Raw genomic sequence first — 25,000 nt, 5'->3', positions numbered from 1 at the left:
TTATATATTTTCTATCTTCATTCTTTATAACATACATTTAAATATGCAATAATGGCTTGTCACAAGTGCAGTGATTTTAAACGGGTTGATGTCTTGAATATGAGATGTGCTTCTATTTTAATTATTCTAGTGTATATTGTGGACATGTAAATTAAGTTTATATCAATAGTGCATCAAGTATGTGTATATATATATATATATGTGTGTGTGTAATATATATATATATATATATGTGTGTGTGTGTATATATATATGTGTGTATGTATGTATATATATATATATATATATATACACACATATATATATAATATATATATTATATAAATAAAATGTTATATAATATGTATATAATTATATAATCTCTTAATGTTTTTGTACTCATATTTTCATCAAATCTATATTTTCTACATGGAGGAAATTTAATAAACTTGTAACTGTTTAAACACAACTTACTGAAAACATGAATTTATTGTGGACAGTTGAAAGTAATGCAGACAGGATTGCATACATCGTATACATAAGTACTGCAGCTATAAAATGTTACACAACACATTTACATTTATTGCTCTATTACAAAGTTTATTGCACAAGCTACTGTGAAGCAAAATCTATTGCATTCAAATAAATAACCTGTATTGTGGGAGCTAACTTTAATAAAGATACAAACAGCAAAAAATACCAAAAGGTTTCAAAATGGTGTGGTGTATATATAAATTGTGCTAACTATCAAAAGTTTAAGTCATAAATGTTGAGTAAACATTAAACAATTAAAAAATTATAGCTTCACTTTATTGTAAATACTGTTAACTGTACATGACTTGACATTACCTCACAATATTTTAAAGTATTTCTTTACATGTATCAAAGCAGTTAAATGTATCAGATTGCCTACACTAGCACACAGAATGTGTGATGTAATATTATAATGCATATAAACTTCCAAAAAATGGAACAGTCAATGAATTGGATAATAAAGATAACTACTTCAATGAGTAAAAGGGCCATGTAATAACTGTTGCGGTCAAGTTTATTTGTTTCCTTATTTTTTAGGCATGAATCTCAAAGATAAATAGATAATTAGATAAATATTATATTAAATATTTTTTGACCTGCGATAGTGCCTGTAAATAAAGACACCAAACGACCACTAGGAGAGGGAAGAGACAAAATTCCTGATGGCAACACAAACAAGCATACAATTGTAGAACTTCACACTGAAGGTAGATAAATCATTTACATCATTATGGCACATTAGCACCGATGCAGAGGAAACCTCTGACAAGTCAAGTGTCTAAATCCTATTTGACATATTGGGCAAAAAAAATGTTGTTTAGTCTTTGGATGATACTATTAAACCTGGTCAGTCCCCTCCCTGAAATACACCTGCTCCCACACCACTGTGCCCCAGACACAGAAGAAAACCCACAGGTTGTGCAAAGGTCCTCGATCAAACGGGTTTTCATCGGCTCCACAGTGCTTGAGGTATGAGATCCGGTGTCGAGACATGAACTCCCAGGTGGTGGTATTGAGAGAAACCAGGTAGAGATGTGAGCCAAGTAGCAGAAGAACAATAAGGGACAAGACAGCCACCAGCACAGCCACAGCTAGCAGCATGCCATTGGAGCGCAGCCACAGCTCCCAGGTGGGTCCGTAACTGAACCCCGTCCTAAAACAAAAGAATGATCAGCAACCTGAAGGGGCTTTGTAAACTTCAATTTACTCAACTCACAAGGCAATGTGCAGTCCCCACAGCAGCACAATCAGTTGAATGACCAGGTAGAGCACAAACCAGCGGTGGTTTCGCTCGCCAACACAGTTTTCAATCCAGGGACAGTGATGATCATACCGCCTGACACAGTGTTGACATGTCTGGCAGTGCTTTGATCTCATTGGTTGCTGCTTAACAAATATTATCACAATAGCAGTTCTATTAATCGAACATAACAAAAAAACTCAACAGAGTTAAGTCCTTGAAAAAACACAAAAACTGGTTGAATTTGTTTGATGGTGTCAGCAAGGTTGTCAGATCTTCAATACATACATACATACATACTCTCTAATTTTTTTAATTATTTTTTTTATCTTAAAAAACTTCTTTGCCATGTGTTCATGAGTCTTTTTCTAACAAGCCTAATTTATATTGTTACTATTCATGGCATTAAAACAATGTCTTTACAACAGACAGGGAGTTCTGTAACATACAACTATACTCTTAAGCTTAGCAGCTGTCATTCAATACCTCTTTGGAATCCTAAGCGTTCTATAGGGCAGGAGTTAAATTTCATTGATATAGGTTAACAAGTATGTCAGACATGTAAGGAGGTGAACAAGCTTGGCATACATACATAGTTTTTTAAACAATTAATGTGCGCTTAGCATATAAGAAACCTCACCTGAAGCAGACAGTGGCCACATCGGCGCTGGCGCAACGATTTTGTGGTCTGTGGGATCATGTCCTGCTGCTCCTCAGTCACTCCCAGTGTAAACTGCCACAAGAAAAAAAAATCTAGTAAACCAACTTTGAATCATATCATAACATATGATGTAAGCTCATCTCACCTGCATGTCACTGTCATCAGAGAGGATGAAGCCCGGATCCATCAGAGACACTGCAAAATACAGCAGCACTGACACCAGCACCAGCAAGACGAAGAGCACTGGCTGGGCCAGCTGACCCGTCTCCTCCTGCTTCCTTAGTTCTGTTACAAAAAAGTATTAGCACCTAAACATCAGTCACTAATACACATTGGTTAGAAGGACTGTATTGGTGTCAAGACTCAATGCAGTGTAAAGCTTACCTGTGTCATGTAGAAAGAGTATGAGGGTAATGACCCATGTTAGAATCACATGGGCTGTTCTTACCAAAAATCCCGAACCAAAAACATTTTTGAACATGGTCCTAGCATATTACAGTGTCCGTCGCAATCCCTGTGTGGAAGTATAGACCGACAGGACAGGGACTCGCTGCGGCCAGAGTGGAGTTGACCGCGGGCCCATGCACAGTGCAGTTCAGCCTTAATAATAATGTACAAAATCCAAAACACAGTATCATTAGTAATAAAGCAAAAATACAAAGAGAAACCGGTGTCGGTTGTGTATATTGGCGCGGTTTGCAATAGCCTCCGCCACTAAAATTCGCACGCCAGTAAACAATGACTTTAAACTATTTGGAGATAAATGTTCATTAAATATCTAGAAATGGAATTCACACTTCGGCTGAAGGAAAAAGTGACAACAACGCGAGGTGAACCCGAACCGTCCTCTTTCTTTCATTCAGCGTAAATGTATTTGAGGCATTTGTGTTGTGTTGTTGCTCCTTCACAGACTCGACTGCAATTGGCTGAGCAGCTCACGTGACTTTTGAGGTACTGTAGCCTAGAGAGACATAAAGCTACAAAAATAAAATAAAACAAAACAAATAAATAATAAATAGCCTGGACAATTTGTGTCCATTTTGTGGTGGTTGGAGAGAGAGAGTAAATAGTCGTTTAAATAACCCAAAATAATTACATTACATTTATTGAGAAAACAAAACATTTTAATAGGTAATAATAAGTACAAAAGCAGTTCAAGTTCAGGTGATCTCTGTCAGAGCATTCTTAACTGAACAGTCAAAAATGAGGTCTTGAAAAGTGAAAACTGACTAACACTGTCAAAAACCAGGCCAGACAAAGGCCCTGAAAAAAAGGACTACACTGGAAATCTGAAGATGTAGCTGCAAAGCAGCCTGAGTGGATCGAGAAGCATGAAGGACCTGTTTGGCTTGATCTTTGCATATGAAAATTAGGCTTGCTGAGTTCAATTTTGTACAGAATATTTGCAAAGATGCTGAAGGCTGCCTGTTCTCACTTGTGTGAGTTGTCAGGCATGTTTTGTTCTTTAGCTAGGTTTTGTTCCACAATGTCATTATGGTCCAGAATAAATTCCTGGATCTGAAATGAGAAATGTAAATAGCTGTTGATTTCAGTTTTGACAGAAGATACATTTTTTGTTTGAACATACCTTCTTTAGCTGTGTGTCTGGGTCATTCTCGTCTACACTATTTCCTAAACTGTCCAAAGGCTGGCCACTCATTTCATACAGGTTGAGAATGGCCATTTTTATTTTCCCCAAAAGGAGTGTTTTCTTTGCAGCCGTTTCTTCAATGTGGTTCCATTTCTGTTCCTGAGTAAAAAATATTCAGAACTCAAAATGTTATTCTACCAAGGTTATATCTGGATAGAAATTTTGTAGGTTACCCATATGAAAGCTTCTGAGCGAGTTCTCTCTAACTCAATCTGCAAATGGGACAGCTGGTTCCTCCTGTGCGTCATCATGAGGTGACTTTGATCCTCTAGAGTCACAAGTTCTGACCTGAGTTTGTTGATTCGGTCCTGATCATTATTGTCTCTTTGAGAGAGCTGGTCTCTGAAGTGGAGAAGACTCTCAAAATGATTCGCCTGCTCCCTCACTTCTTCAAACTGCATTACACAGACATCACTTGAGCCTACAATGCACTGTACAATGTAAAAAAAAGGCTGGAATACAGAATCACCAACTCAGGTAATGTTGAAGATTCATATAGCATAGCCTAAGCTTAAAGTGCAAATGACAAATTGTTATTTGGCTGGATAGCAGTACCTGCGGTAAATATATATCATATTTTACATTAAACGGTTAAAGGGCCTATATGCTATTTTCTGAATGTTGTTTCCGCAACAAAAACATATTTGGAGTTGTGTGAATTTAAACCCTTGTTAACATTGTGGTTGCTAGCTAGGTAAATGTTGTGGAATTATCTCTATGTTATGTCTGATACATGTGTCTAACCAGGAATTATAAACATCACCACAATTTAAAAAAAACAAAAACACGATTTTTCATAAAATCTTAAGTATAACTGTGTTAGCTAACTCTTTGAAATGTGCAGTCTAACGTTTAATTTAATCTTTAAATCTTGATTAGGTTGTTTTTGAGCCATGTTAGAAAAATGCAGATTAGAACAGTCGGCTGAAAGTTACCTTGGATAGTTTGACCACTTGGTCCAAAAAGTCATGAAACACGGAATGGCTGACCACCTGCTGCTCCAGCTCAGACTTCTTCTGCTGCAGTTGCGCTAGCTCTTCGGCCAATCTCTCTCTCTCTGCCTCCATGAACAGAACCTCTTTCATTTTACACTGTGCTTTCTTTAACATTTGATCTGTAACTTTGGACTACATACAGAATTGCATTAGAGGATACGTTTAGTTACGCTTATGTTAAAGAGTAGAAAAAATACTCTTTATACCTTAAGAAAAACATTATGGCTCAAGTGTTGTTTCTTAAGATGAGCAATCTCTCTGTGAATCATATCTTTGCGTGACTTTATACTTTCCAGGATCTTCAATCAAAAGCATTCATGTTGGCACGCAAAACCACAAAAGTACCCTAAAACATCTAAAACTACTAACCTTTTTGCGTTCGTCACATTTTGTAGTCAGCCTTTCTTCATCTTGACACATGTTCTTTATTTCAAAGAAACTATTGCTCCAATCAAAAATGCTATTTTCAAAGATTGCAACACTGCCCTCTGCAGACAATCGACTGAAAAACAAGCCCCAAACCGGTAAGGACATAATGAGCGCTGTGATCATAGACTCTGGCTGTGATTGACAAACAAAGCTCCTTATTGGTAATTATCTTTATAAAACATAAAATACCTTGCTGACTTCGGCCACAGCTGGCTCTCACTGGCGCACATGTCTTTTCTTTGGAGTTCTCAAATCTTTTCTTTTGGTCGGTCTTAGATGAGCTCCTGGGGTAAAACTTCACAGGACTCCTCCCACTGTCTCCTTGGTGACGCCACATCAAAAGAACTTATCTCTCTAAAGTTAGTCTAAAACTAATATGAAACAAGAGGGCAAGAAGCAAGACTAAAAAGTGTAGTCCTCGAATAACTTCACCCCTCTTAAATCAGCCTTCACTTTATAGTGGCCAGCATTGTTGTTCCATTTATACACCACCAACAGTTATATGAATCACAGAATTCATAAATAACATAACCTTGATATACAATATGAATATAGATTTATTTTTTATAGTTATATTATGTCCAATTTACATAAAAAATATATATTATGGTAGAAGTTAAAATACAAAACTGTCTCTTTTATAATTTGCATTGCATTTGCACCAATTAAGATTTCACTGTCAGCATCTTCACACATTTAGCAACACAAACACCGAAGACACAAATGGAATTTGAGTTCTAAGGCACAAAAGAATGCAATATAATGAAGTATTATAGATCGTTGTCCAGATAAAAAGGAGTTTGGTAAATCTTTCCTTTCAGCTTGTCTAGACCCTAAAAAAACCCAAATGAAAGTATTTTATTGTAAATAATATCTTCAATTTATACATGTAAGAACAGGACTAATCTCACCTCTCCAAAGTAGGACACCAAAGGAGAAATCTCAAATTTAGTTGGAGCATTGGTCATTGTAGTTGACTCACTACAAATAAATAATACAGCCTTGCTTATTGGCCTGTAATTATGTGTTATCTAGACATTTAAATGCATCATTTAACATTATTTTAGCACAAACCTGGCAGAGAGAACAGCATTTCCATGTTCGTTCAGTAGGGTGGCCCCAGCAGCAGTGACCCAGCGACTGTGCAGGTGCATCAGGGCGTTGCGGGCCGTAGAGGGATTGTCTGTAGCCGCTCCATCAGCATTTTTTAGAGGCGAGAACTCATCCTCCCTCACAACCTCAAACACCACAAAGCTCCTTCAATAAACATAGTACAGTAAATTAATTAGGTTTCAAACTGAAAGATAGGAAAATCATAGGAGGTCTATCATGGGGCACATACCTGGAAAATGGAAAGATGTCAAAAACAAACTTTTCCATTTTTATACCGTTGGGTTTGGTCGGTTTAACTTCATTTCCACATTGATCAACAAAAGGCACCTTCTTAATTGCAACATGTTGCTTTAGGTGTATTTTAGACTTCCTGCAATAAAAAATACTGCCACTGTATTTTTTAAAAGAACATATGCATGCAGAACAGTGAGTGTACTGTTAGTAGTTAACAGAATAACTTGAAGTCTTACAAATACTAACATACAAAGCATTGTGCATTTGAATATCTTACATTGTCACATCCTCCAGGAATTGTCGAGTAAAGAAGTGATTGCAGATATTGCCTGCACTGTATACCAACTCCCCAGAGGGCCCTCTGAGCTCAGCTGTGGTCTGTAGGATCTCACTGTACTCTACCACTTGAGCCACCCCCTGCACTCTGCACACAACCCCCACAGGCTCTGTGGGGTACGCCTTCTCCACCACCTGATCAGAGAGGCTGTATAAAGACTGTTCTGTGCCTACAACATTATTTATTATATAATTATTATATAAGCCATACCTTGGCTCCACAGTCAGCCCCTTTACTGGCACAGAATCCAATGAACACTGGGTCAGCCATCTTGACCATGATGTTGTCTACACAGTAGACATGTAAATACTCCACTCCTCTTTTCTTCATGTCCTCCAGTACATTGTGGTCTACCAGAGCTTGGTATAGCCCACCATTTCCATCTTAAAAAAAAAAATCACACTGTTATTGTAGTGATTTTCTTTCTTCTATTTCAAAAACAATATAGGCTAAAATAAAAATACCTGGGGCCATAGCAATTTTCCCTTTTCCCTGGAGGATGACTTTCCCATCAAACGTCACTGCTGGGATCATTCTCTGCTCGAACATGTTGATGTTCAGAGGGTCAAGGCCAAAGTAGTTGTTTTCTTTGAAGAACTTCTCAGTGGGAGTAAGTGTAAACTCACTTGTCATTATGTACCTAAAGTTTACCAACAGTCAGGACAAAAAAGCAAAAAGATCACAAATGTCATATTCTGAGAATGAGAAATAAGATAATTCTTTATTCACCTATCTTACCATGGTATAATACATTTTGTTCCATGCTTTGACTCTGCAAGTTCTTGAATTTTGTGAAGGCGTTCAGCCTGTATTTGGTATAAGGTTTTACCACTGGGCAACCCCACGTTATACATCCCCTTGGGGTACTGAACACCTAGGCGGGTCCCTTGACCACCAGCCAAAAGAAGGACTCCAACTCGATTTTTGGAGATATGCCAAAGTCCTGCAATTGAAAAGGCAGCAAGTATTATTCGTGCGCTGAAAACAAATCTAAATAGATTGATAATAGATGTATTTCGTACTATGTAGACCTGTCAAACAAACAAGTTTCAGTAACGCCCCTTAAATTGCTTGATGCCTACCTTCATTTTCCCACTGTGCCAGGGAGGTTTTGTCGCTGTTCCTCGCGCTGCCTATAAACTCTGCGGGCACAGGCTCCATGAGTTCATCCAGACTGGCCGGATCAGAGGCTGCAGCTCTGGCGGCCCCCTCACAGTGCTCCTTCAGTCCCGACAGATCCAACTGGGAAAGCTCGTGAAGAAAAATCTCTCGCTGGGCTTCATTTAACTCCGGCCAAAACTGCAGAACGTGCGCCTGATCCGCCTCTTCTAAACTCTGCTTTACCTCCTCCAGCGAAAGCATTGTTCTTTTTGCTTCAGTGGGTGCTAACATCAGAAAACTACAGAGATGTGAGACTAAAGAATGCTGACTAGTGCTGTAGACGCGCCGCTGTGTGGAGTAGTGTAAAGGAAGTGACTGTCAAACTCGTGACTGTGGCTCCTAAACACACAGATGTGCTCAGCTAACCTGAGTGCAGAGGAACTGACTCTGAATACACTATTATTCAGCGTTTCTTACCATTGAAGGAGCCACAACTCATTAGCTTATATTCCTGTTTTAAAACTAAACGCTAACAGCAAAATACTCTGCAAAAATTATCAAGAGAGTTACAAATAGCAGACCATTTAGTTATCTGGTATGCTTGTTAAAAATGTGTGTACGCAAATTATTTAAGGTAAAAAAAAAAAGAAAAAGTAAACAACAAACTTTTTAAGTTATCTTTATCTTCAGCAATACATGAGAACAGTCATTTGTGTCCACCTTTCATACATAATTTATGCATTACTTCTATGTACACATCTAAATAAAATAAATACAAATATATATATATCTGCATTATTCAAACTACATCATATTAAGCAGTGCTCCTGTATCCAGCAGTTTCCTCTGATCCAGACTGATTTGTAAAGGATATCAGGAGTATGTTGTTGATATACAAAATTTTTATAATAGTCAAGGGCTGTGTCAGACATACAGACAACACTGTATCTCACTCCTGAACCTATAAGTAAAGCTAAATGGTCTTTTGCACAATAACTGAAGTCACACTTGTGGAAGAGCAGAGGCGGGGTTCAGCTATGGCAAATGTAAAGGCTAACATTATACAGTATTACTACTGATGAGCCTTGGTCACCTGAAAGCACTGTCAACCAACTGATTTAGTCTTCAACCTTTTTAAATAAATAACAATAAATATTAAATATATATAAAAGATAATAAAGACAAAACAGATATCTTAAAGTGCAATCAATGTCCCAGACTTTTCCCTTCTCTGCTAACACAAGGCACTGGTAGAAATCTGTGACATTAAGACAGTATGTTCGGAGTGCTTCCTCTGCTCCTGGACGTTGTTTCAGAAAACCGTAAAACATTAAGTCCTTCAAGAAACTTTCCTCCAAGTTGATGTTGATGAATATCAAATGTCTACATTATGATTTTCTTGCAATACATGCAAATTCTAGAATGTACATAATCTTAATAAATTTTTAAATACTAAATTAATTATCCACTAATCTGCAAACATCTGCAGAGATGCAATTTAAACATGCTTCGCTGGAACATTAGACATTATTTGCCATTTGCAAATAATATTAAAGAAGGATAAATAAAGTTTTATCTTTCATATTAGCTACTTCTTAAAGACTTGTGTGTTGTTTTGGGGTTTTTGCTCCATTTTGGATGTCTCTTAAAGAGAGATGGAAGGTAAGCATAACTGTGTTTTACAACTTTCAAAAGTTCTGTAATTGTTGGTAGCTGTCTGCAGCCTTTGACAACTCTTCCTAGACAACACCAGCATTATCAGTGCCCAAACCCAGCAAGTGCATATTACTGTATAATAACAGTAAGCCTCTATTTTGTTTTAAATGTAAACATTGACTTTTCACAACGATGAGCTGCCAAGATTCTTTCTTTCCTTTTCTTCCCAACTAAAGGGTAGATCTTAGTCTATTCATCTTTTTATCATTTTAAGGATCAGGAATCCAGATCATAATGGTTTAAAAACACAAAAGCATTAGCAAACAAAATCCACATCTCAACCTTGTGTTTTTCTCACTTAGACTGGACCCCTAATGTTTTCTTGAGATACTCGTAGACCACGTAGCTGATGCTAACAGATGGAATGACCTTCATAAAGTTGGGGGCCAAACCTCTGTAGAGCCCCAGAGCGCCCTCTGTCTTTAAGACATGTTTAAACAAGGTTGTCATGGTCATTTGTGGGCCTCCACCAGTAGCTAAGAAAAAAGAGCAGAAGAGAAGAAAACATGTTAAATTTAAAAGGAAAATGCATGGTTAAAAGTTAACATACACCAACCTTGTGCTTGCATTCGTGTTCGCACTAAAGCTAATGGGTAGCTTGCCAGCTGGCCACATGTACTAGACATAGTGCCACATGCTAAAAGCACAAACACGCCTGGATCAGCACTGTCTGTCGCAAATCTCTGCAGCCAAGAATTCTTTAAGGTCTGTGACAAGAGTAGATCTTGGAGTTATATCAAGTATACATATGGTAAGATCTTCTTATAAAAAACTTACTTCATACACAGCCAAGTCGATCCCAGCATAGGGGATGATGCCCAACATGTTCGGGACATAACCTTTATAAAAAGCAGCCACACCTTCTTTTTTTAAGATATGTCTGGCACAATCTAAGATGCCTGTGTACTGTCCCGTTTTCCCAAGTGCTAAACGCGTCTTCAGAAGCTGAAAGACACAAGAATTACATTCATTAAAGTCCAGGACAATAAAATGAACTTGTCACCTTTAGTGTTATTAATCAGTTGAATAAATGAAAGACTAATTGTAAAGGTTAATTGCATATCAATTATGTCCTTCACAGACTACAAACATTTACAGTTTCACTGTAAACTCAATACTAGGCCAGGTTTAGTCCAGAACTAGTTCAGGTTTAGTTCCAGATATAGTCCCAGTTTATTCTTAACTTATCTGTTTTCCTTAAGAAAAAAGGTCCTACACTATAGTTCAGTACAAAGATAAATGTGGAATTAAAATATAAGGTCAGTCACCAAAAGAAAATGCACCAAATAATGGTGATGGTGGTCAAAGAATAATGATCTGTGGAGGTAGGTAAATCTGGGTCAAATATGTGCTTTACCTCCATGGGGTAGATGCTGCTTTGAGCAATTGCCCCAGCCAAAGAGCCAGCCACAAACCTCTCTGGGATACCCAGAGTCTCCTGTTTACTTCCAATCAGTCGTTTAATCTGAAAATAAAAACAGTCAGTATTAATAAGGCATCTAGTAAATACGGGCCAGCTTGTATGTAACTAACCTGCTCATAGGCCATAAACTTGATCGCCGATTCAGGGGCAATTTTTATTACATTCATGCCATTGCCTCTCCACAGTGACCTTACACCACCTTCTCGAATCATCTGTAAAAAACCACTGGCGATCTGCATGCTATTTCTCTTGGAGGCATGAACCTATTAGAGATATGGTATATTTAGTATAGTATTTTTATATTTAACATTCTATCCAGGGCTGTGCATTTTACCTGCATGAGTACTTTGAGCCTGTCCAGAGGGGCAGTACATGTGCGAGACACTGCCCCTGCTCCTCCTCCTGCCACAAGGAGGCGCCATAGCATGCCAGTTTTCTTCTCCTCAGCTGTAAACTCATCTGGGACTATCAAACTCTCCCCAACATCAAAAATCTTCAAAAGAAAGGCACATTTGTAATGTCCACCAATACACAATTCAATATTAAGCAGTAATATCTGATTACCGTGGAGTGTTTCCAGTACAGGATGATCTCGGGGATGTTGTCTGCTGGATGCAAAAGGTGGTAATCTCGCCACTCGTTCCAGTCAATTGTCATTGTGCCATTTTTATCCATGCTGGGAAACAAAGCAAACTTGTATGCTGTTTTATGTTTAACTTATGCAATTACAATTTGGGTTTCTTAATTGATACCTAATTACTTTGATTTGGTCTTAATTGAATAGATTTTTTGCCAAAGTTCCAATTGTAAATGAAAGCATTTGTTACATTATTTGTATTGCCTGTGTGGGCCCTAATAGACACATACACATACAGATTTCGGAAAGGTTAGTCGCCATTACCCTGAAAAGAGTAAAAATCTGTGACTTTAAAAACTACTACTTACTACAAAATAGGGGCCCAGATATGGCCCCTCCTTATTCTGAGACCAGACAGTGGAAAGACAGACACACAGTCAGAGGGTTAGAAAAACACACAATGAGTAGGACACACAGGTAATCTGTGTTAAACGTGAGACACAACTAAATGAGAACAAACAGGGCTAGAAAACATGGTGAAACTCCTTTACCTTTTGAGAATTTGATCAGCCTGTTCTTCAGAGATGTGCACACCAAGATCACACAGAGACTGCATAATTTCCTGTGAATCAATGCGTCCTGAGCAGTCAAAAAATAAATGTTAGAATGGCGATGATGGCATCAAATTACCACCCACAAATATGCTATACCATCATTTTTCTTGTCCAAACTTTTGAAGACCAGTCTTAGTTTTTTTTCATGATCTCGGAGGTAATGCACAAACTCATAAAAGTCCAACTGCCCATCTAGGTCTTTGTCTCCGGCTTTTACAATTTTCTGGAAAAAAAAAAAGAAAAAAAGAGAATGTGAGAATGTCAGGCTTAGTTTCATTTTAACAGTGGTGGATGTTTAGACAAAATTTGAAATCCAATCCAGCTACATGCCCAGTAGGCTGTATCACTATGCCCTGCCCAATATATTATTGTAGACCACTCAATTCATGACACATTTACGGTACAGTGAATTACATTTAAAACACAAACAAGTGAAGTAACAGGCTTAAAGTTACTTTTAGTGGTTTCTAATTTCATAAAAACACCTAAACCATACACATCAGTTCACATTTCCTGCAGAACCAATTCCCTTAATCATGACTGTGATGGTTATTGTCCTTTATTACTGTCCATCTGTGGAAAATTCCCATAATATGCCCTAATTTGGAGAGGTACTGCCGCACTATACCTGAAAACCCAGAGCTGGTTCTCCAACCAGAGTGATCCATTAGAGGAAAGAACCATATGAGAGAGGGGAGTTCATGGCCATTAGTTGCAAAAGTCTGAATACTTATAATTATGTGACATGTGTGAATTTTAACACATTTAGAGAATACTCCAACCAATTCCTAGATTAAACAAAATTACATTCCTAAATTTCAACACAACTGGATGACCAGCAGAAAAAAACTTCACAAGCTCTGATATCTACAAAACAATACTGGCCCAACCAAGGCATCCCCTGTTTCACTGTGTCACTGATGCTGTGTCTGGGGTGTGTCTTACCTGTTGAAGATCTCCATGGGGAGCCATCATTATTACTAAAGTGGTCTTCTTTGAGGTAGCATTACTTTCATCTTTTTCACTACTGTCAGCAGTCGGCTCCCCACTGTTCCCAGCCAGACCTTTATCAATGCCTTCTGGCCTACATTCGGCTCTCTTAAAAAGTCTTTGGTAAAATAAATTCAGCATTCCTTTAAGGCTGTACTGCATAATACCTAGCAAACAGCACAGTTCCTACTGTGTGCTGTGTGAAACAAGGTGAACTCAAACTAGTTGTAAAAGGTTGATCAGGGACACCCCTGCTCCCCTGTTGTTTCCAATTCAACAGATTTTTCCTTTTTTAAAATACATACAATCAAAAACAGACTGACTTAAAACTCACAGCATATTATAGCCGCAGGATAACCACTCCTCCAACAGACTGACAAGGTGGAATATTGTATGGGTCAAATGGCGGCAGAGGAGACCAAGAGTTTAATTCTGTATCAACCAGGGTTTGTAGCAGAGAGAGCTCTAGAAACCTGCATCCTCACTGCAGCCCAGACGGACCAATCCCAGGCTCCGATGCTCACAGGTCCTGCTGGAGAGCAGTGGCACCAGTGCCTTGGCCAATAGCAGGAGATGCTTAGGAGCCATTACTTTAGGACCATAAAACAGTCAGGGAGGGTGGGGGTGTGATGCAGAGGGTTTCCCTAGTAAATGTGCTTAGTGACCAAGTCATCCTCAAAACTACGTCAGAAGCCAGACAAACCCCTCCTCAAAAAACTATTAACTACTACTATACTATTACTATTAATGTTATTATTCTTCACTTAAACCATGATCAATGTCCCTTTGAAAACACATTTTAAGAAAATAATCTTCCTCTAAGAGGAATCCAAGATAAAAAATAAAAAAAACAATGTAAGTGCAACCAGTGTTTATTTTTTGTTAATTATTAATATATTTGGATTTTCCTTGAACACTTTGTCAAACTATTATGCTAAACAATAATTGTATTCCTTCCCTATTATGTGACTGCTACAAATAGATGCAGCATACTGCATCCAACAGTACTACTACTCAGATTTCAATCTAGTCTTAAAACTCTTTTCAACCAATTTGTGATCTATCTGTTGCATGTCTGTTCAGAGAAAGATGGTTATAAATGGGATCTGGGGTCATCACTCAAGATAATAATAAAATGTACTGGAGGTCATGGTTCAAACTAGCTCTTCAAATACCACCCGATGTTCCAGTTTGACCCCAATGTGAGGACATGCAGTGTCCACTTACCATCAGTTCATGTTCGGTGCGGTGCACACCCAGTTTTTTAAGACCAATGGTCAAGTCATTTATACAAATCCCCCCATCTCCATTTACATCCAGAACTTGAAAAAGCACTTTGAATCGATGCTCTTGCTCAGGTCCCCCACAAATGTCACAACAGTAGTTTGATGCATGGCTGAGGTCCATGTAGTCCCCGGTGCGGTGTCCAGTAAAAGGGGCAGACGGCCGCACTTTTGAGGGGTCGTTCCCATCTCCTCCTGCACCACCGGGGTCGGCCGGATCACCGGATCGACACTGGCAGAAAACATCACCTAGTAGAGGGGGCATCAATGACCCCTGCTGGTGCATCATGTGTAAGCGGCCAGCGCCTGGTCACCAAAACCACGTCAGGTCATCCGCCCTGAGCTCAGCTCAGCCTACACACCACGTCACATGTCCTCAGAATTAGACAGGGCTTAAAAGTCCAAACCTACAACATTTATGAGCTCAGTTACCGTGAAGTCGACGGTTAATGGCAAAAACCCAAGAACCAGAGTATTTCTGCCGGTAGCGCAGATGCAGATGCCGGGTATTTGAATAGCGATGCTTCGGGCAGTCGAAGAGACAAAGATGCCGGCAGACGAATTTCACATAGGTGGAGTTCGTGGTAAGTTACAGCTTGACTGGACAAATTAATATCGAGGTTGAGAAGTCAAAACTAGTGGGTAAAATTCATGGGGGTATTCGTCGAGGAGAAAGCGCCGTTAACATCGTTGATCCATTAGTGAGCGGCAACTCCGAGATCTCGCAGTGTAACGCGAGACTGAACACATCGAAACCAGCAGCCATCCATGCAAATATGACGCTAGTATAATGCAGCAGCAGCAGCAGCAGCAGCCAGGGACAAGCATGGGTAAGCTATGGAGCCATCATGAATAAACGCTTAAAAATAGATGTACACGGTCAGTGGGCAGAGCAATGTATTATACACCTGAGCTTGATTTAAACTACGTACGTATTACACGTGTATGTGTCTTTAATAGGCAATTATTACATATATTTAGTATTCAGATGTGATATTTTGATTAACTTTTAGTTTTAGTCTACAGTTGATCCTAATTTCTCACTATACGCTACGGTCATATTGTATCCTTTCTACTTTTTGTGAAGCTGGTGAAATGATGAGTTTAAAAATAATATAATTGGCCTTCTAAATTGATAAATTGAAATGCTTCACCAATAGGGCTGCGCATTATTCCAGGGTTCCTCCAGATTTGGACCAATGGAGGCTCTTGTGGGCGGCACCACGGCGCAGATACGTAAGCGTCGTTCAGAGGAAGAAGAAGCCGATTCTGGAAGCCATTACGTTGCGCACTTAGATTAAGTAAATCGAGTAAATCCTAGTATTTTGGCGTACAATACGCACAATTACCTACCTTCAGAAGAATAGTGCGGGAATGGCATCGCTTGCAAAAAAAAGAAAAATGAATTTTTCAGACAGGGAGATGGAAATAATAGTTGAGGAAATAGAGAAACAAAAGCATACACTGGTTAACCACTTCAATGCTGGTGTCACACACATGGCAAAGAATCAAGCATGGGTGGATATTCTGAAAAAGGTGAACGCTGTGACTACCTGTCCCAGGGAGTTGGCAGAGGTAAAAAAGAAGTGGTCTGACATGAAGACTGAGGTACGGCGAAAAGTGGCCCAGGCACGGGCGGCTATAGAGGGGACGTCAGCGGACTGCACTCCGGTTCCCGTCATCCTCACGGCTATGCAACAGCGGATCTGTAATCTTTTGGGGGAGGCCACAATCATCAGCATACCTGCGGGGGACTCGGATGCTGAGATAACTTTACCTGTGACCGCTGCGACCGCTGTCACACTCACAGAAAGTAATTACATTTTTGTATAGAATGCCAAAAGTTTGTTCTCATGTTTCTTTCCAGCCATGATGTTCATTTTTCTGTTCAATTATTCTCTTTTTGTAGCTCTACCTGCTGGCACAGCCTCTGTATGTGATGATGACTCGAAGTCTATAAATGGTAAGACTTTTTTGATTATTTATTGACAGTCACGTATTTCGTATGCAGAATAAGCTGCTTATCAAAACAAAAACTTACTGTTGACTTATTTCAGTTGAAGCCACATACCACTCATTGGAGGACGCAGGAGTTGGAGTTGTAGAGTACTGCACCACCACAGTAGAGGGCGCCACTCCCACCATGGTGACTGCAGTGGAGGCTCCAGTGGAGATGCTGGGCTCCTCTGAATCTCCACAGCCTCAGACTCCGGCCAAACCGCAGGAGCTGAAGAGTCGCATTGCTCTGAACTCTGCACGCCTGCTTCAGGAGCAGCGTGTTACTAATGTGCACATCAGACAGATTGCACAACACCTGGAGGGCCAAACCGAGCTGCTGCAGATGATGCGGCGCTCTCAGGAGGCTCAGGCGTTTGCCCAGGAAAGACAGGCACAGGCTCTGGAAGGGACACAGGCTGCTCTTCTGGCTCTAGTCCAGATGCTCAGACCTGCTTTAAAGGACCTACGCAAATATTTACAGAGCGGGACTGATGTGGCAAACAGCAGCAGCACTGTAGGAGCTGGGACAGTGGACGGTGGAGGATCAGAGGAGCAAAACAGGCCCAAAACACCACCTCCCCCCAAAGAACAAAGTGATGAGAATCAGTAGATTGGTTCAACAGATTTGCATTGTGCTTTTGTGCAGTGATTTTGTTTAACTAACTAGTTGCAATGCCTAGTTGGGTGTTACTATCTACAGTTGTACTTCTTGCAATTCTAATATTTGTAGACTAGCAAGTATTCAACTTGTTGCCTTAGTCTATGAGTACACCTCCGTGGTATCCCATATAGGGATGTGTGATATATCGGTGTTAATATCGATATTGGTGTATGGTTTTTATATGTCAGTAATATTTACTGTTAAATCATGTGGATATTTTTTCTACATGTACATGTAGTTTTAAAAGCAAAGGTTAATCTGTAGCAAATATTGATTATGAGACTCATCAACAAGACAAGTATCAGTATTGGCTGATAAAAACTATATCGTACTCTAGTATCATCTCAAATGTGCAAAGATCTGTGCACCAGATGGTTGTAAGTAATTTCTGTAACATGCCACAAGAGGTCAGTGTGGTTCAGGCCTGCACTCATTACCACTTGTTTTGTATTTTGTCAGGAATAACATTAAATTGCCTTTTTTATTTTTGTATAATTTTTGTTTGGTACATTTCTTACCTATATATTGTTTTTATAAGTCCTCTTAGTATGAGAAACACGAGGAAAAACATTGTTTTGACTACGTTTTATAAAGGGTTTTCAAACTGTTTAATTATTCTTATCATTATTTATTATGTGTTTAGTATTTATATTTTAATTATCTGATAAATACTTAATGTTCAGTAACTCATCGCTGTAGCTCTGCATTAGAAAGTGAAAGGGATATGATCAGCTGATAGGTGAATTTGCCATTCCCACAACAGCCATAGATCCACTGAGCTCTCATTTCACTGCCTACGCGCTCTTTTAGGGACGGTCCCTAACCCACCTCAAGCATCGAGCGACTCTTGAACTCAAGGCTGAAAAGGAAAAAGTAAGTGGAGATGCGCGGAAGGTAGAAAATACCACTGCCCCAGACCCCTCTTGTCTGCAGCAATGCTCACTGTTACGCTTGACCGACAAAACGGTAAGATTTGTGTAGATTTGTTTTGTAAATGAGCTACGAGTCGATCATGTTCGCGGGTTGCTTTTAGCGTTTGCGTGGCAGACTCCGGTTTATCGACTGGCTTCTGCTCAACACACTCAAGTTGATGGTTTTGAAGAATTTCATTAGACAAAAATAACTATTTTCATAATTTCACATTCTTCCATATGCATGCATGTAGGCCTGATAATTAGACCATTCTATTTGACATATATATATATATATATATATATATATATATATATATATATATATATATATATATATATATATATATATATATATATATATATATATATATATATATATATATATATATATATATATATATATATTTTTTTATTTTTTTTTGCATTTGGGGCTTTTGGGTTGATTGCTGATTTTACAACAGGTCCTGCTAATGCGAGATATAGATTATTTATTTATTTGCATAAATACATGTGGACAATGGATACAGTATATTAATATTGTTATTTTGTTTTTTGCTTTTAGTGTTAGTGGTCAGCCCTGAATGTGCACGCACTCCAGTTACTCGGAACCATGTCTTTTTTGATGAAAAAGAAGAAGTTTAAGTTTCAAGTCCATTTCACCTTGGAGGAGTTAACAGCAGTGCCTTTTGTCAATGGGGTGCTGTTTTGTAAGATTCGGCTCATTGATGGTGGGGACTTTGCCATCTTGTCATCCAGGTACGTTTCACCGGCTTAGTCTTTTTTACATTATATGTAACAGTCATCATTATGATCCCCTCTCAAACATGTGTTTAATCTTCAGTTACAAATTAGTTAATAGGTGTGCTGGTACCGTGCATTCATGTTTTCCAAAGCCTGCTAAGTCTGTTGACAGCTGTACAAAATACACTAGCAGTCCAGGCCGGAGTTCACTTATCTTATTCCACCCTCGTGGCTCTAGGGAGAGTGGTGCACAAACTGTTTCCCAGCTCCACCCTGTAGGTCACAGACATTAGGTGTAAGGTTATAACATACAAACTTTACATTGTGTTGTGTGGTCAAGATCACATATTGGTTGTGTTGGTGTTAACAAATAATCTCGTTTGTAGTTACTAACACATTTGGAAACTGCTTTAGACATGCATTCAAAACATGATATAAAATGCATAGTCTAATTTATTGGGATCACTGGAAGGACAGGAATAGTAATAAAAATGAATTATTTTTGTTGTAAACTTAAAATTTATCTGTACCAACTACAAGTGTGAAGTGCAGCAAAGTACGAGTTACTAACTACATTAAGTGAGGGTGTGTTTGTGAGGTAAACATATTGACCTTTGCCCATGTCAAATATCACTTGACTCATTGCATTTTTTTCAGCTATAAAATGTGTCTGTGTGGTTTTAACTATATATATAATGGCAACTCTAACATAACTCATCAGTAAATAAGAAAATAAATAGTAAATTCAGCCACTCACTAATAAAAGTGTCCCAAAAACCTTGAATTTTTTTTTGTTTTGTATGTGTGTGTTTACACTAGTTTTTGTTACCTTCATTGTTCTTTGGGTTTTATTATTAAAACATGTTGCTGAGGATGCTGTTGTTTCTGTATAATTCTTATTAATTTTTCTTGAATACATTTGAGACCTCTGTAATGTTCTTTTACAAAATAATGAACCTTTATTCTCTGTTCTAATTTGAATGTTTGTCTTCAGTGTGTATTGTTTGTAAATCAAGAGCATCCTCTCAACATTTTTATTTCACTTCCTGACTGTGTTATGTCAGAGCGTCTTTCTTTTAGAGCCCTCTTTGCTCAGTGTAATTAACACCTTTGGATCGTCACTTTCTTAACCACAAACCTGGTCACAATCCTGTGTGTTACATAGCAGTTATCTATGAACTACATGCACAAGTTAGTTACATACAGACTCCCTGCTCTTTGGCATCTCTTGAACATGTGGGAATATTCATGTGTCAGCCTGCGCTCATTCCTTGGATTTTTTCAACTGAAAAAAGAAAGTTTGACAAGAGGGAGTCTCTGTAACTCTGATTGTGTTTTTATTGAATTATATATATTTTCTTTATCTAACATTGGAGTTAACAAGTATGCATTTACCTTAATACATAGTTTGAATAATCGCTTGTGTGTGGCAACTCAGTCATATAAAGCCCTGCATTGGGGAGAGAGATAGTGTTGCCTGGATCTGCTCAGTGTACAATGCCGTGTTTGTTGAAGGCAGGTGGGTTGAACTGCAAGAAAAGAAGTGGCTAAACCTGTCTTTTCCAGTTTGCATTTGTCTGGAGACAGCCCTTAGGCCTAAACGTCAGGTCACCTCTCTTTGTGTTTGGCAAGGTTAATGTTAGACTGTGTTAGGCAAGGTTAATGTTGGCTCATAATTTAACTAATTAGTAAATATTGTATATTTTTGCCATTACTGGTGAAAACAGGTTTCAATAGATTTGAGAGCTTTAAAAGCTTTGTAGTTTCATTGTTAATGATGTACTTGTCTCAGCATGCAGCATATAATCCATACTTCAAAACCTCACCTCAACTGCTAAACAGAAAAGGCCTCTATGTGGTGAAGAGAAGTGAAGTAGGGCTGGAATCAGGCATGACTGCACTCAGCTTCTCTTGTGTGGTGCCTGCACACTTTGAGACGTGGCCTGTCAGCACTTCCTTCATTGACATTCCTGCATGAGGGACAGTTGTTATCAGTGGAACACTAGGCTTACTCTGCACTTGTGTGTTATGAAACTCATGTTTCAAACAAATGGAAAACAAGGTGCTGCCCATCCTATGTGCATGGGACATGGGATGAGGACTGAAGCTAACTCTGTAGTTTAGACTTCAACAAGCATGTTCTGAAAGCCATGCATGCTTGTATTAGCTAAGTAGCTAATATTTTATTATTCCTAACTTTTCATAGTTCTGAAATTGTTTAAACTTTGTACTTTTCAATGAATCACAAAAATAATCGTTCTTGCAGTTCTTTTTTTCCTCAAAATTGTTCTTCTCCACATGGGACAAATTTTTTAGTCAAGTTAAGACATGACCAAGAGGTCTGTAAGTCAAGTGCGTACAGCAGATGATGCACAACATTGCTTTAAATATTATCTGACCAGACTGCAATTACCAGAATGACAAAGTATAACACCATGTACAATTATTCATGACACCTTTCTGTTTTCCAGTGTGGCCTTTATTTAAGACCAGTATGGCTTCCATAACAAGTCAAAATGCTTACATTTCTCTCTGCATATTTCCTTTACCTATATTATTTAATAATAATCTGATGAAAAAATTAGGCATTTTCTGTGTAAATTACAGATTACATAATATAACCCAGGTGTTTGTGAAATGCAAGGCTGTTTTGTCTATAAACATTGAAAACATGAATTTGAAAATATGATCCTGCCATTTTAAACTGTAACTGTAAACTTCTTCAACTGTGTGCTCTGGCTATATTATTCATATATTATAGTGCATCTATGGTTTTATACCTGTCCCAATCAAATAAATAACAAGTGTCAGGAATGTATTGTATCTTTTGTACATGTTTTAATTAGATCTACCTACTAAGTCAACAGCTCAAACCCTTTATAATTTTTAATCTAGATTCCACTGAATTAGTATATTTTCTGTAAAATAACCATGTTATTGTTACATGCAGATAAACACAGAATGTGCTGGTGGAAAATCCCTTGCTTCACTTTTATTCTGACATGTCCCATCCCAAGATGAGCTCATTTGGCACACTTCAGTTGTGTTCACTGGTGTTAACATGATTTCCAAAGATCATTGTTTCTAAATACAGTGCAATAGTGCAGGAAGTGTGCTTCTGTGTGTGTTCTATTATTTTACCTACACTGTATACTACTGTAACTCTATTACATTAACATTTGTGACTTCAGTTTAATTTGGTGATATATTGAGTATACCTATGTATACATGTAGTTTTCAAACTGATGTGGTATTTATTTACAGGGAGGAGGTGCAGCAAAATTGTGTCCGATGGAGCAAAAAGTTCTCATTTATTTGTAAAATGAGTGCAAACACCATCACTGGTGTGTTGGACCCCTGCATCTGTAGGGTCTCTGTGCGCAAGGTAAGACATGATTGCATGATATTTTTCTAATACTCTTGATGCACATTTTATTAAACATTTACTATTTACTATTTCTAGGAGCTTAAAGGAGGAAAGGCCTTCTCAAAGGTACATTTATATTTCATATTTTGATGTGTATTCCCTTAAACTTGGCCTATAAAAGTGGCTTGTAAAGTGACATTTAACAGACTGTTAAACTTGTTTGGCCTTGTCCACATCACAGAGATGAGAGCTCTGTAATGGTAATGCCCTAGTGTCATTGGATAATTACTGTGTCTCTAATGGACTGTTACTGGATGTGTTTGTTCACGCATTTGTGTGAATAAGTCAAGAGCCACCTGTCTGTTGTGTTTCTCCTCACCAGATATTTGAAAGCAATAAGTGTTTTTATTTCTTCTTCATTAGTCACAGGAAAGAGAACAAAGATGGCTTTCTGTTTTGGGTGCATTTGCATTGTAAATATTAAATCTGCATTTTAGCTATTTTTTCATGGTTAAAGCCATTGGACATATACTTAAAGATGCACTTTTTCTAGTGGCATTAAACTTGTACGGCATTTCTCACATTTATTTAATTATGGGTGTTTTTAGTGTCCGAAATTAAAGTTCAGAGTGGACTGGACTTGTGTCATATGATAGATACGTTTAATGCCATACAAAGGAATATTTCAGGCAAAATAAAAAAGCTGGTGGCAGTTGATCTACCACAAAAGTTACATAGTGCACTTTTGAAAGCATATTAAACCCTAAAATCCTCATGACTTACATAGATAGTAGATGATAAGGTTACTAGAGGTTAATGACCTCTCTCTCGCTCTGTGCTGTGTTTACTTCCTCTTATCTGATTGGGAGTTAGACACTTGTATAATATAGTGTTAAAAATCACAAACCTCTGAATTGTGCTTGTGTGTGCCTGCATGCAGATTGGCTTTGCTGATCTCAACATTGCGGAGTTTGCTGGCTCAGGCTCCACAGTTCGCTGCTGCATCTTGGAAGGCTATGACACCAAGAACACTCGGCAGGACAATTCCATTCTTAAGGTACAACAAAGGCGTATTATCAAACATGATGACAGACAGACATGATAGTGGAATATTAACAAATATTTCTTTATAGGTAACAATTGGGATGACCCTTCTCTCTGGTGATCCCTGCTTTAAAACGTAAGCTTAAACAATTGATCACATGTTGTTTTCATTGCAATATTTATTAATAACTTTTGCCTTCACTGACAGGCCTCCCAGCACAGCCAAATCTTTGTCCATTGGACAGGTGGATGCATCCCTGCAGCTGGACTGTAAGGGGGAAGCTTCTCCGACCTCTCCTCTAGGCGGCATTTTGGAGGGGAGTCGCCACTTTAAACCAAGACAGTCATCAGTGCGGAGCTTAGGTGAATTAACACAACCATGTTATTCTATAAATGAAGCAAAAATTCAATGAAAGAATGAGTTTATACGTTACGGCTTTCCTTGTATTGGCTTTACACTCTGGCATTTCAGGACTGCCCGAGGATGGGGATGTTGTGTCCACTGCAGAGGATGTCTTTCACACACGGCATGTTCGCAGCTCCAGTTATGCCAGTCAACACAGCAAGATATCAGGTTTGTTTGTGTTTTTATATAATATAATTTGAATTCAGTGTTATAAACTATCAGTTAGGTGTGTGCTCATTTAGCAGATGAAATACCACTTTTTTATTCTGGTTTTATTGCTGCACATCTTACAATGCAAAGAGACTAAGCAAGAATGGTCAGTCCTTGGATGGGAGCTTTGGCTCTTGTGAAAACTGTCGTTATGTTCTTAGGCAATACACTTCACCCATCTTGCCCAGTATGAATGTGGTGTGCGAGTGAATGGTGAAGGTTGGAGGCGCCAATGGCACAGGTCCCCCCCAGGCCAGCTTACTATCACCAGTAGAATGACTGAATAATGTATAATTAATCTATGTTCTTTTTCATAAATACACTTATTTAGGCTATAGTACTGGCCACTCTCGTTCATCCAGCCTGACTGACTTGAGTCATCAGAGAAATGCCTCCTGCAGCAGCAGTGTCTCCTATGGTTTGAACCAACCCTCGACGCCCACTGAAGCACATAGACAGGCCACTCCCACCAAACCTGAACGGCCTCCACCACCCTCAGCTGCTGCTCTCAACAGATCCTCCAGGTATGAAAAGACTACATACCACTCGCTCCTTTAGTGTCTTATAATGGATGGGTGTCAGGGTAAGGCATGTTAGGACTACAAACTGATAGACATGGTTAAGGTTGAGTTCGAGGCATGTGTAAACGTTCAGGCTCCACATTACTAAATATTAATGTACATCTTGAAGTTTCCCCAAGCCATAGTAATTAATATTTTCTGACTTGTCAGATCAATAGTGGGAACTATACTTGATTATTGGTTACATCAAAAATTATTACT

General features: G+C 38.6%; 6 protein-coding genes across 11 annotated transcripts; 2 read left to right on the top strand and 4 right to left on the bottom strand.

Annotated features, from left to right (window-relative positions):
• Positions 1-449: 449 nt before the first annotated feature.
• zdhhc12b (zinc finger DHHC-type palmitoyltransferase 12b) lies at positions 450-3,398 on the bottom strand. 2 transcript variants are annotated; one of them, XM_055162333.1, is made up of 5 exons: positions 2,799-3,398; positions 2,560-2,699; positions 2,394-2,486; positions 1,730-1,899; positions 450-1,666 (listed from the first exon to the last, which is right to left on the bottom strand). In XM_055162333.1, the coding sequence occupies exons 1-5, from the start codon at positions 2,893-2,895 to the stop codon at positions 1,351-1,353; spliced, it is 816 nt and encodes a 271-aa protein (XP_055018308.1). In that variant the 5' UTR covers positions 2,896-3,398; the 3' UTR covers positions 450-1,350. The 2 variants fall into 2 exon arrangements, with proteins under 2 accessions (XP_055018308.1, XP_020782317.1); XM_020926658.2 differs by having other exon boundaries at positions 1,730-1,896.
• A 118-nt stretch (positions 3,399-3,516) lies between these two features.
• cfap73 (cilia and flagella associated protein 73) lies at positions 3,517-5,898 on the bottom strand. Of its 2 annotated transcripts, none has more exons than XM_055162331.1 (7): positions 5,679-5,898; positions 5,430-5,562; positions 5,267-5,359; positions 5,001-5,192; positions 4,239-4,496; positions 4,003-4,164; positions 3,517-3,932 (listed from the first exon to the last, which is right to left on the bottom strand). In XM_055162331.1, exons 1-7 carry the CDS (start codon positions 5,717-5,719, stop codon positions 3,846-3,848), a joined length of 966 nt encoding a protein of 321 aa, XP_055018306.1. In that variant the 5' UTR covers positions 5,720-5,898; the 3' UTR covers positions 3,517-3,845. The 2 variants fall into 2 exon arrangements, with proteins under 2 accessions (XP_055018306.1, XP_055018307.1); XM_055162332.1 differs by having other exon boundaries at positions 4,239-4,460.
• A 130-nt stretch (positions 5,899-6,028) lies between these two features.
• On the bottom strand, positions 6,029-8,666 carry LOC110161766 (UDP-N-acetylhexosamine pyrophosphorylase-like protein 1). 2 transcript variants are annotated; one of them, XM_055162330.1, is made up of 9 exons: positions 8,256-8,666; positions 7,912-8,116; positions 7,638-7,813; positions 7,384-7,556; positions 7,114-7,307; positions 6,832-6,993; positions 6,564-6,746; positions 6,401-6,470; positions 6,029-6,322 (listed from the first exon to the last, which is right to left on the bottom strand). In XM_055162330.1, the coding sequence occupies exons 1-9, from the start codon at positions 8,563-8,565 to the stop codon at positions 6,260-6,262; spliced, it is 1,536 nt and encodes a 511-aa protein (XP_055018305.1). In that variant the 5' UTR covers positions 8,566-8,666; the 3' UTR covers positions 6,029-6,259. The 2 variants fall into 2 exon arrangements, with proteins under 2 accessions (XP_055018305.1, XP_020782247.2); XM_020926588.2 differs by having other exon boundaries at positions 6,832-6,972; positions 8,256-8,665.
• A 271-nt stretch (positions 8,667-8,937) lies between these two features.
• Positions 8,938-15,663, bottom strand: LOC110161673 (calcium-binding mitochondrial carrier protein SCaMC-2-B-like). 3 transcript variants are annotated; one of them, XM_055162328.1, is made up of 11 exons: positions 15,310-15,663; positions 14,822-15,231; positions 12,701-12,827; positions 12,542-12,629; positions 11,978-12,089; positions 11,748-11,906; positions 11,524-11,676; positions 11,348-11,455; positions 10,768-10,935; positions 10,547-10,697; positions 8,938-10,466 (listed from the first exon to the last, which is right to left on the bottom strand). In XM_055162328.1, exons 2-11 carry the CDS (start codon positions 15,164-15,166, stop codon positions 10,285-10,287), a joined length of 1,593 nt encoding a protein of 530 aa, XP_055018303.1. In that variant the 5' UTR covers positions 15,167-15,231; positions 15,310-15,663; the 3' UTR covers positions 8,938-10,284. The 3 variants fall into 3 exon arrangements, with proteins under 3 accessions (XP_055018303.1, XP_055018302.1, XP_055018304.1); XM_055162327.1 differs by having other exon boundaries at positions 14,822-15,663; XM_055162329.1 differs by lacking the exon at positions 15,310-15,663 and having other exon boundaries at positions 13,550-14,960.
• A 54-nt stretch (positions 15,664-15,717) lies between these two features.
• naif1 (nuclear apoptosis inducing factor 1) lies at positions 15,718-18,031 on the top strand. The gene is made up of 3 exons (XM_020926298.2): positions 15,718-16,690; positions 16,787-16,840; positions 16,935-18,031. The coding sequence occupies exons 1-3, from the start codon at positions 16,252-16,254 to the stop codon at positions 17,483-17,485; spliced, it is 1,044 nt and encodes a 347-aa protein (XP_020781957.1). The 5' UTR covers positions 15,718-16,251; the 3' UTR covers positions 17,486-18,031.
• A 320-nt stretch (positions 18,032-18,351) lies between these two features.
• On the top strand, positions 18,352-24,776 carry LOC110161785 (early estrogen-induced gene 1 protein-like). Its single transcript, XM_055162326.1, has 9 exons — positions 18,352-18,409; positions 19,013-19,206; positions 22,456-22,576; positions 22,655-22,684; positions 23,499-23,615; positions 23,692-23,738; positions 23,811-23,965; positions 24,075-24,176; positions 24,550-24,776. The coding sequence occupies exons 2-9, from the start codon at positions 19,061-19,063 to the stop codon at positions 24,774-24,776; spliced, it is 945 nt and encodes a 314-aa protein (XP_055018301.1). The 5' UTR covers positions 18,352-18,409; positions 19,013-19,060.
• The last annotated feature ends 224 nt before the right edge of the window (positions 24,777-25,000 follow it).

The sequence above is a fragment of the Boleophthalmus pectinirostris genome, unplaced genomic scaffold (genome assembly GCF_026225935.1).
Source record: "Boleophthalmus pectinirostris isolate CB_2022bp ecotype Guang Dong unplaced genomic scaffold, ASM2622593v1 HiC_scaffold_494, whole genome shotgun sequence".
Taxonomy (NCBI): domain Eukaryota; kingdom Metazoa; phylum Chordata; class Actinopteri; order Gobiiformes; family Gobiidae; genus Boleophthalmus; species Boleophthalmus pectinirostris.
Note: the sequence above shows the minus strand (reverse complement) of the source record. Positions and strands in the feature narration are given on the sequence as shown.

What these genes read in the sequence shown, in the direction of transcription:
- LOC110161785 (XM_055162326.1), top strand. Translation starts at nt 19,061, where the DNA reads ATGTCTTTTTTGATGAAAAAGAAGAAGTTTAAGTTTCAAGTCCATTTC. An exon ending in AGGACAATTCCATTCTTAAG is followed by an intron (nt 23,616 to 23,691) that starts GTACAACAAAGG and finishes ATTTCTTTATAG; the next exon opens with GTAACAATTGGGATGACCCT. An exon ending in GTCATCAGTGCGGAGCTTAG is followed by an intron (nt 23,966 to 24,074) that starts GTGAATTAACAC and finishes CTGGCATTTCAG; the next exon opens with GACTGCCCGAGGATGGGGAT.
- cfap73 (XM_055162331.1), bottom strand. Translation starts at nt 5,719, where the DNA reads ATGTGCGCCAGTGAGAGCCAGCTGTGGCCGAAGTCAGCAAG. An exon ending in CTGTGGCCGAAGTCAGCAAG is followed by an intron (nt 5,563 to 5,678) that starts GTATTTTATGTT and finishes CTTGTTTTTCAG; the next exon opens with TCGATTGTCTGCAGAGGGCA. An exon ending in GCTCAGAAGCTTTCATATGG is followed by an intron (nt 4,165 to 4,238) that starts GTAACCTACAAA and finishes TTTTTTACTCAG; the next exon opens with GAACAGAAATGGAACCACAT.
- zdhhc12b (XM_055162333.1), bottom strand. Translation starts at nt 2,895, where the DNA reads ATGTTCAAAAATGTTTTTGGTTCGGGATTTTTGGTAAGAACAGCCCAT. An exon ending in ACTCTTTCTACATGACACAG is followed by an intron (nt 2,700 to 2,798) that starts GTAAGCTTTACA and finishes TTTTTGTAACAG; the next exon opens with AACTAAGGAAGCAGGAGGAG. An exon ending in CTGATGACAGTGACATGCAG is followed by an intron (nt 2,487 to 2,559) that starts GTGAGATGAGCT and finishes TTCTTGTGGCAG; the next exon opens with TTTACACTGGGAGTGACTGA.
- LOC110161673 (XM_055162327.1), bottom strand. Translation starts at nt 15,166, where the DNA reads ATGATGCACCAGCAGGGGTCATTGATGCCCCCTCTACTAGGTGATGTT. An exon ending in TTTGGACAAGAAAAATGATG is followed by an intron (nt 12,630 to 12,700) that starts GTATAGCATATT and finishes TTGACTGCTCAG; the next exon opens with GACGCATTGATTCACAGGAA. An exon ending in AACACGAATGCAAGCACAAG is followed by an intron (nt 10,467 to 10,546) that starts GTTGGTGTATGT and finishes CTTTTTTCTTAG; the next exon opens with CTACTGGTGGAGGCCCACAA.
- naif1 (XM_020926298.2), top strand. Translation starts at nt 16,252, where the DNA reads ATGGCATCGCTTGCAAAAAAAAGAAAAATGAATTTTTCAGACAGGGAG. An exon ending in CGCTGTCACACTCACAGAAA is followed by an intron (nt 16,691 to 16,786) that starts GTAATTACATTT and finishes CTCTTTTTGTAG; the next exon opens with CTCTACCTGCTGGCACAGCC. An exon ending in TGACTCGAAGTCTATAAATG is followed by an intron (nt 16,841 to 16,934) that starts GTAAGACTTTTT and finishes GACTTATTTCAG; the next exon opens with TTGAAGCCACATACCACTCA.
- LOC110161766 (XM_055162330.1), bottom strand. Translation starts at nt 8,565, where the DNA reads ATGTTAGCACCCACTGAAGCAAAAAGAACAATGCTTTCGCTGGAGGAG. An exon ending in GGGCTGACTGTGGAGCCAAG is followed by an intron (nt 7,308 to 7,383) that starts GTATGGCTTATA and finishes CTCTCTGATCAG; the next exon opens with GTGGTGGAGAAGGCGTACCC. An exon ending in GACATCTTTCCATTTTCCAG is followed by an intron (nt 6,747 to 6,831) that starts GTATGTGCCCCA and finishes TGTTTATTGAAG; the next exon opens with GAGCTTTGTGGTGTTTGAGG.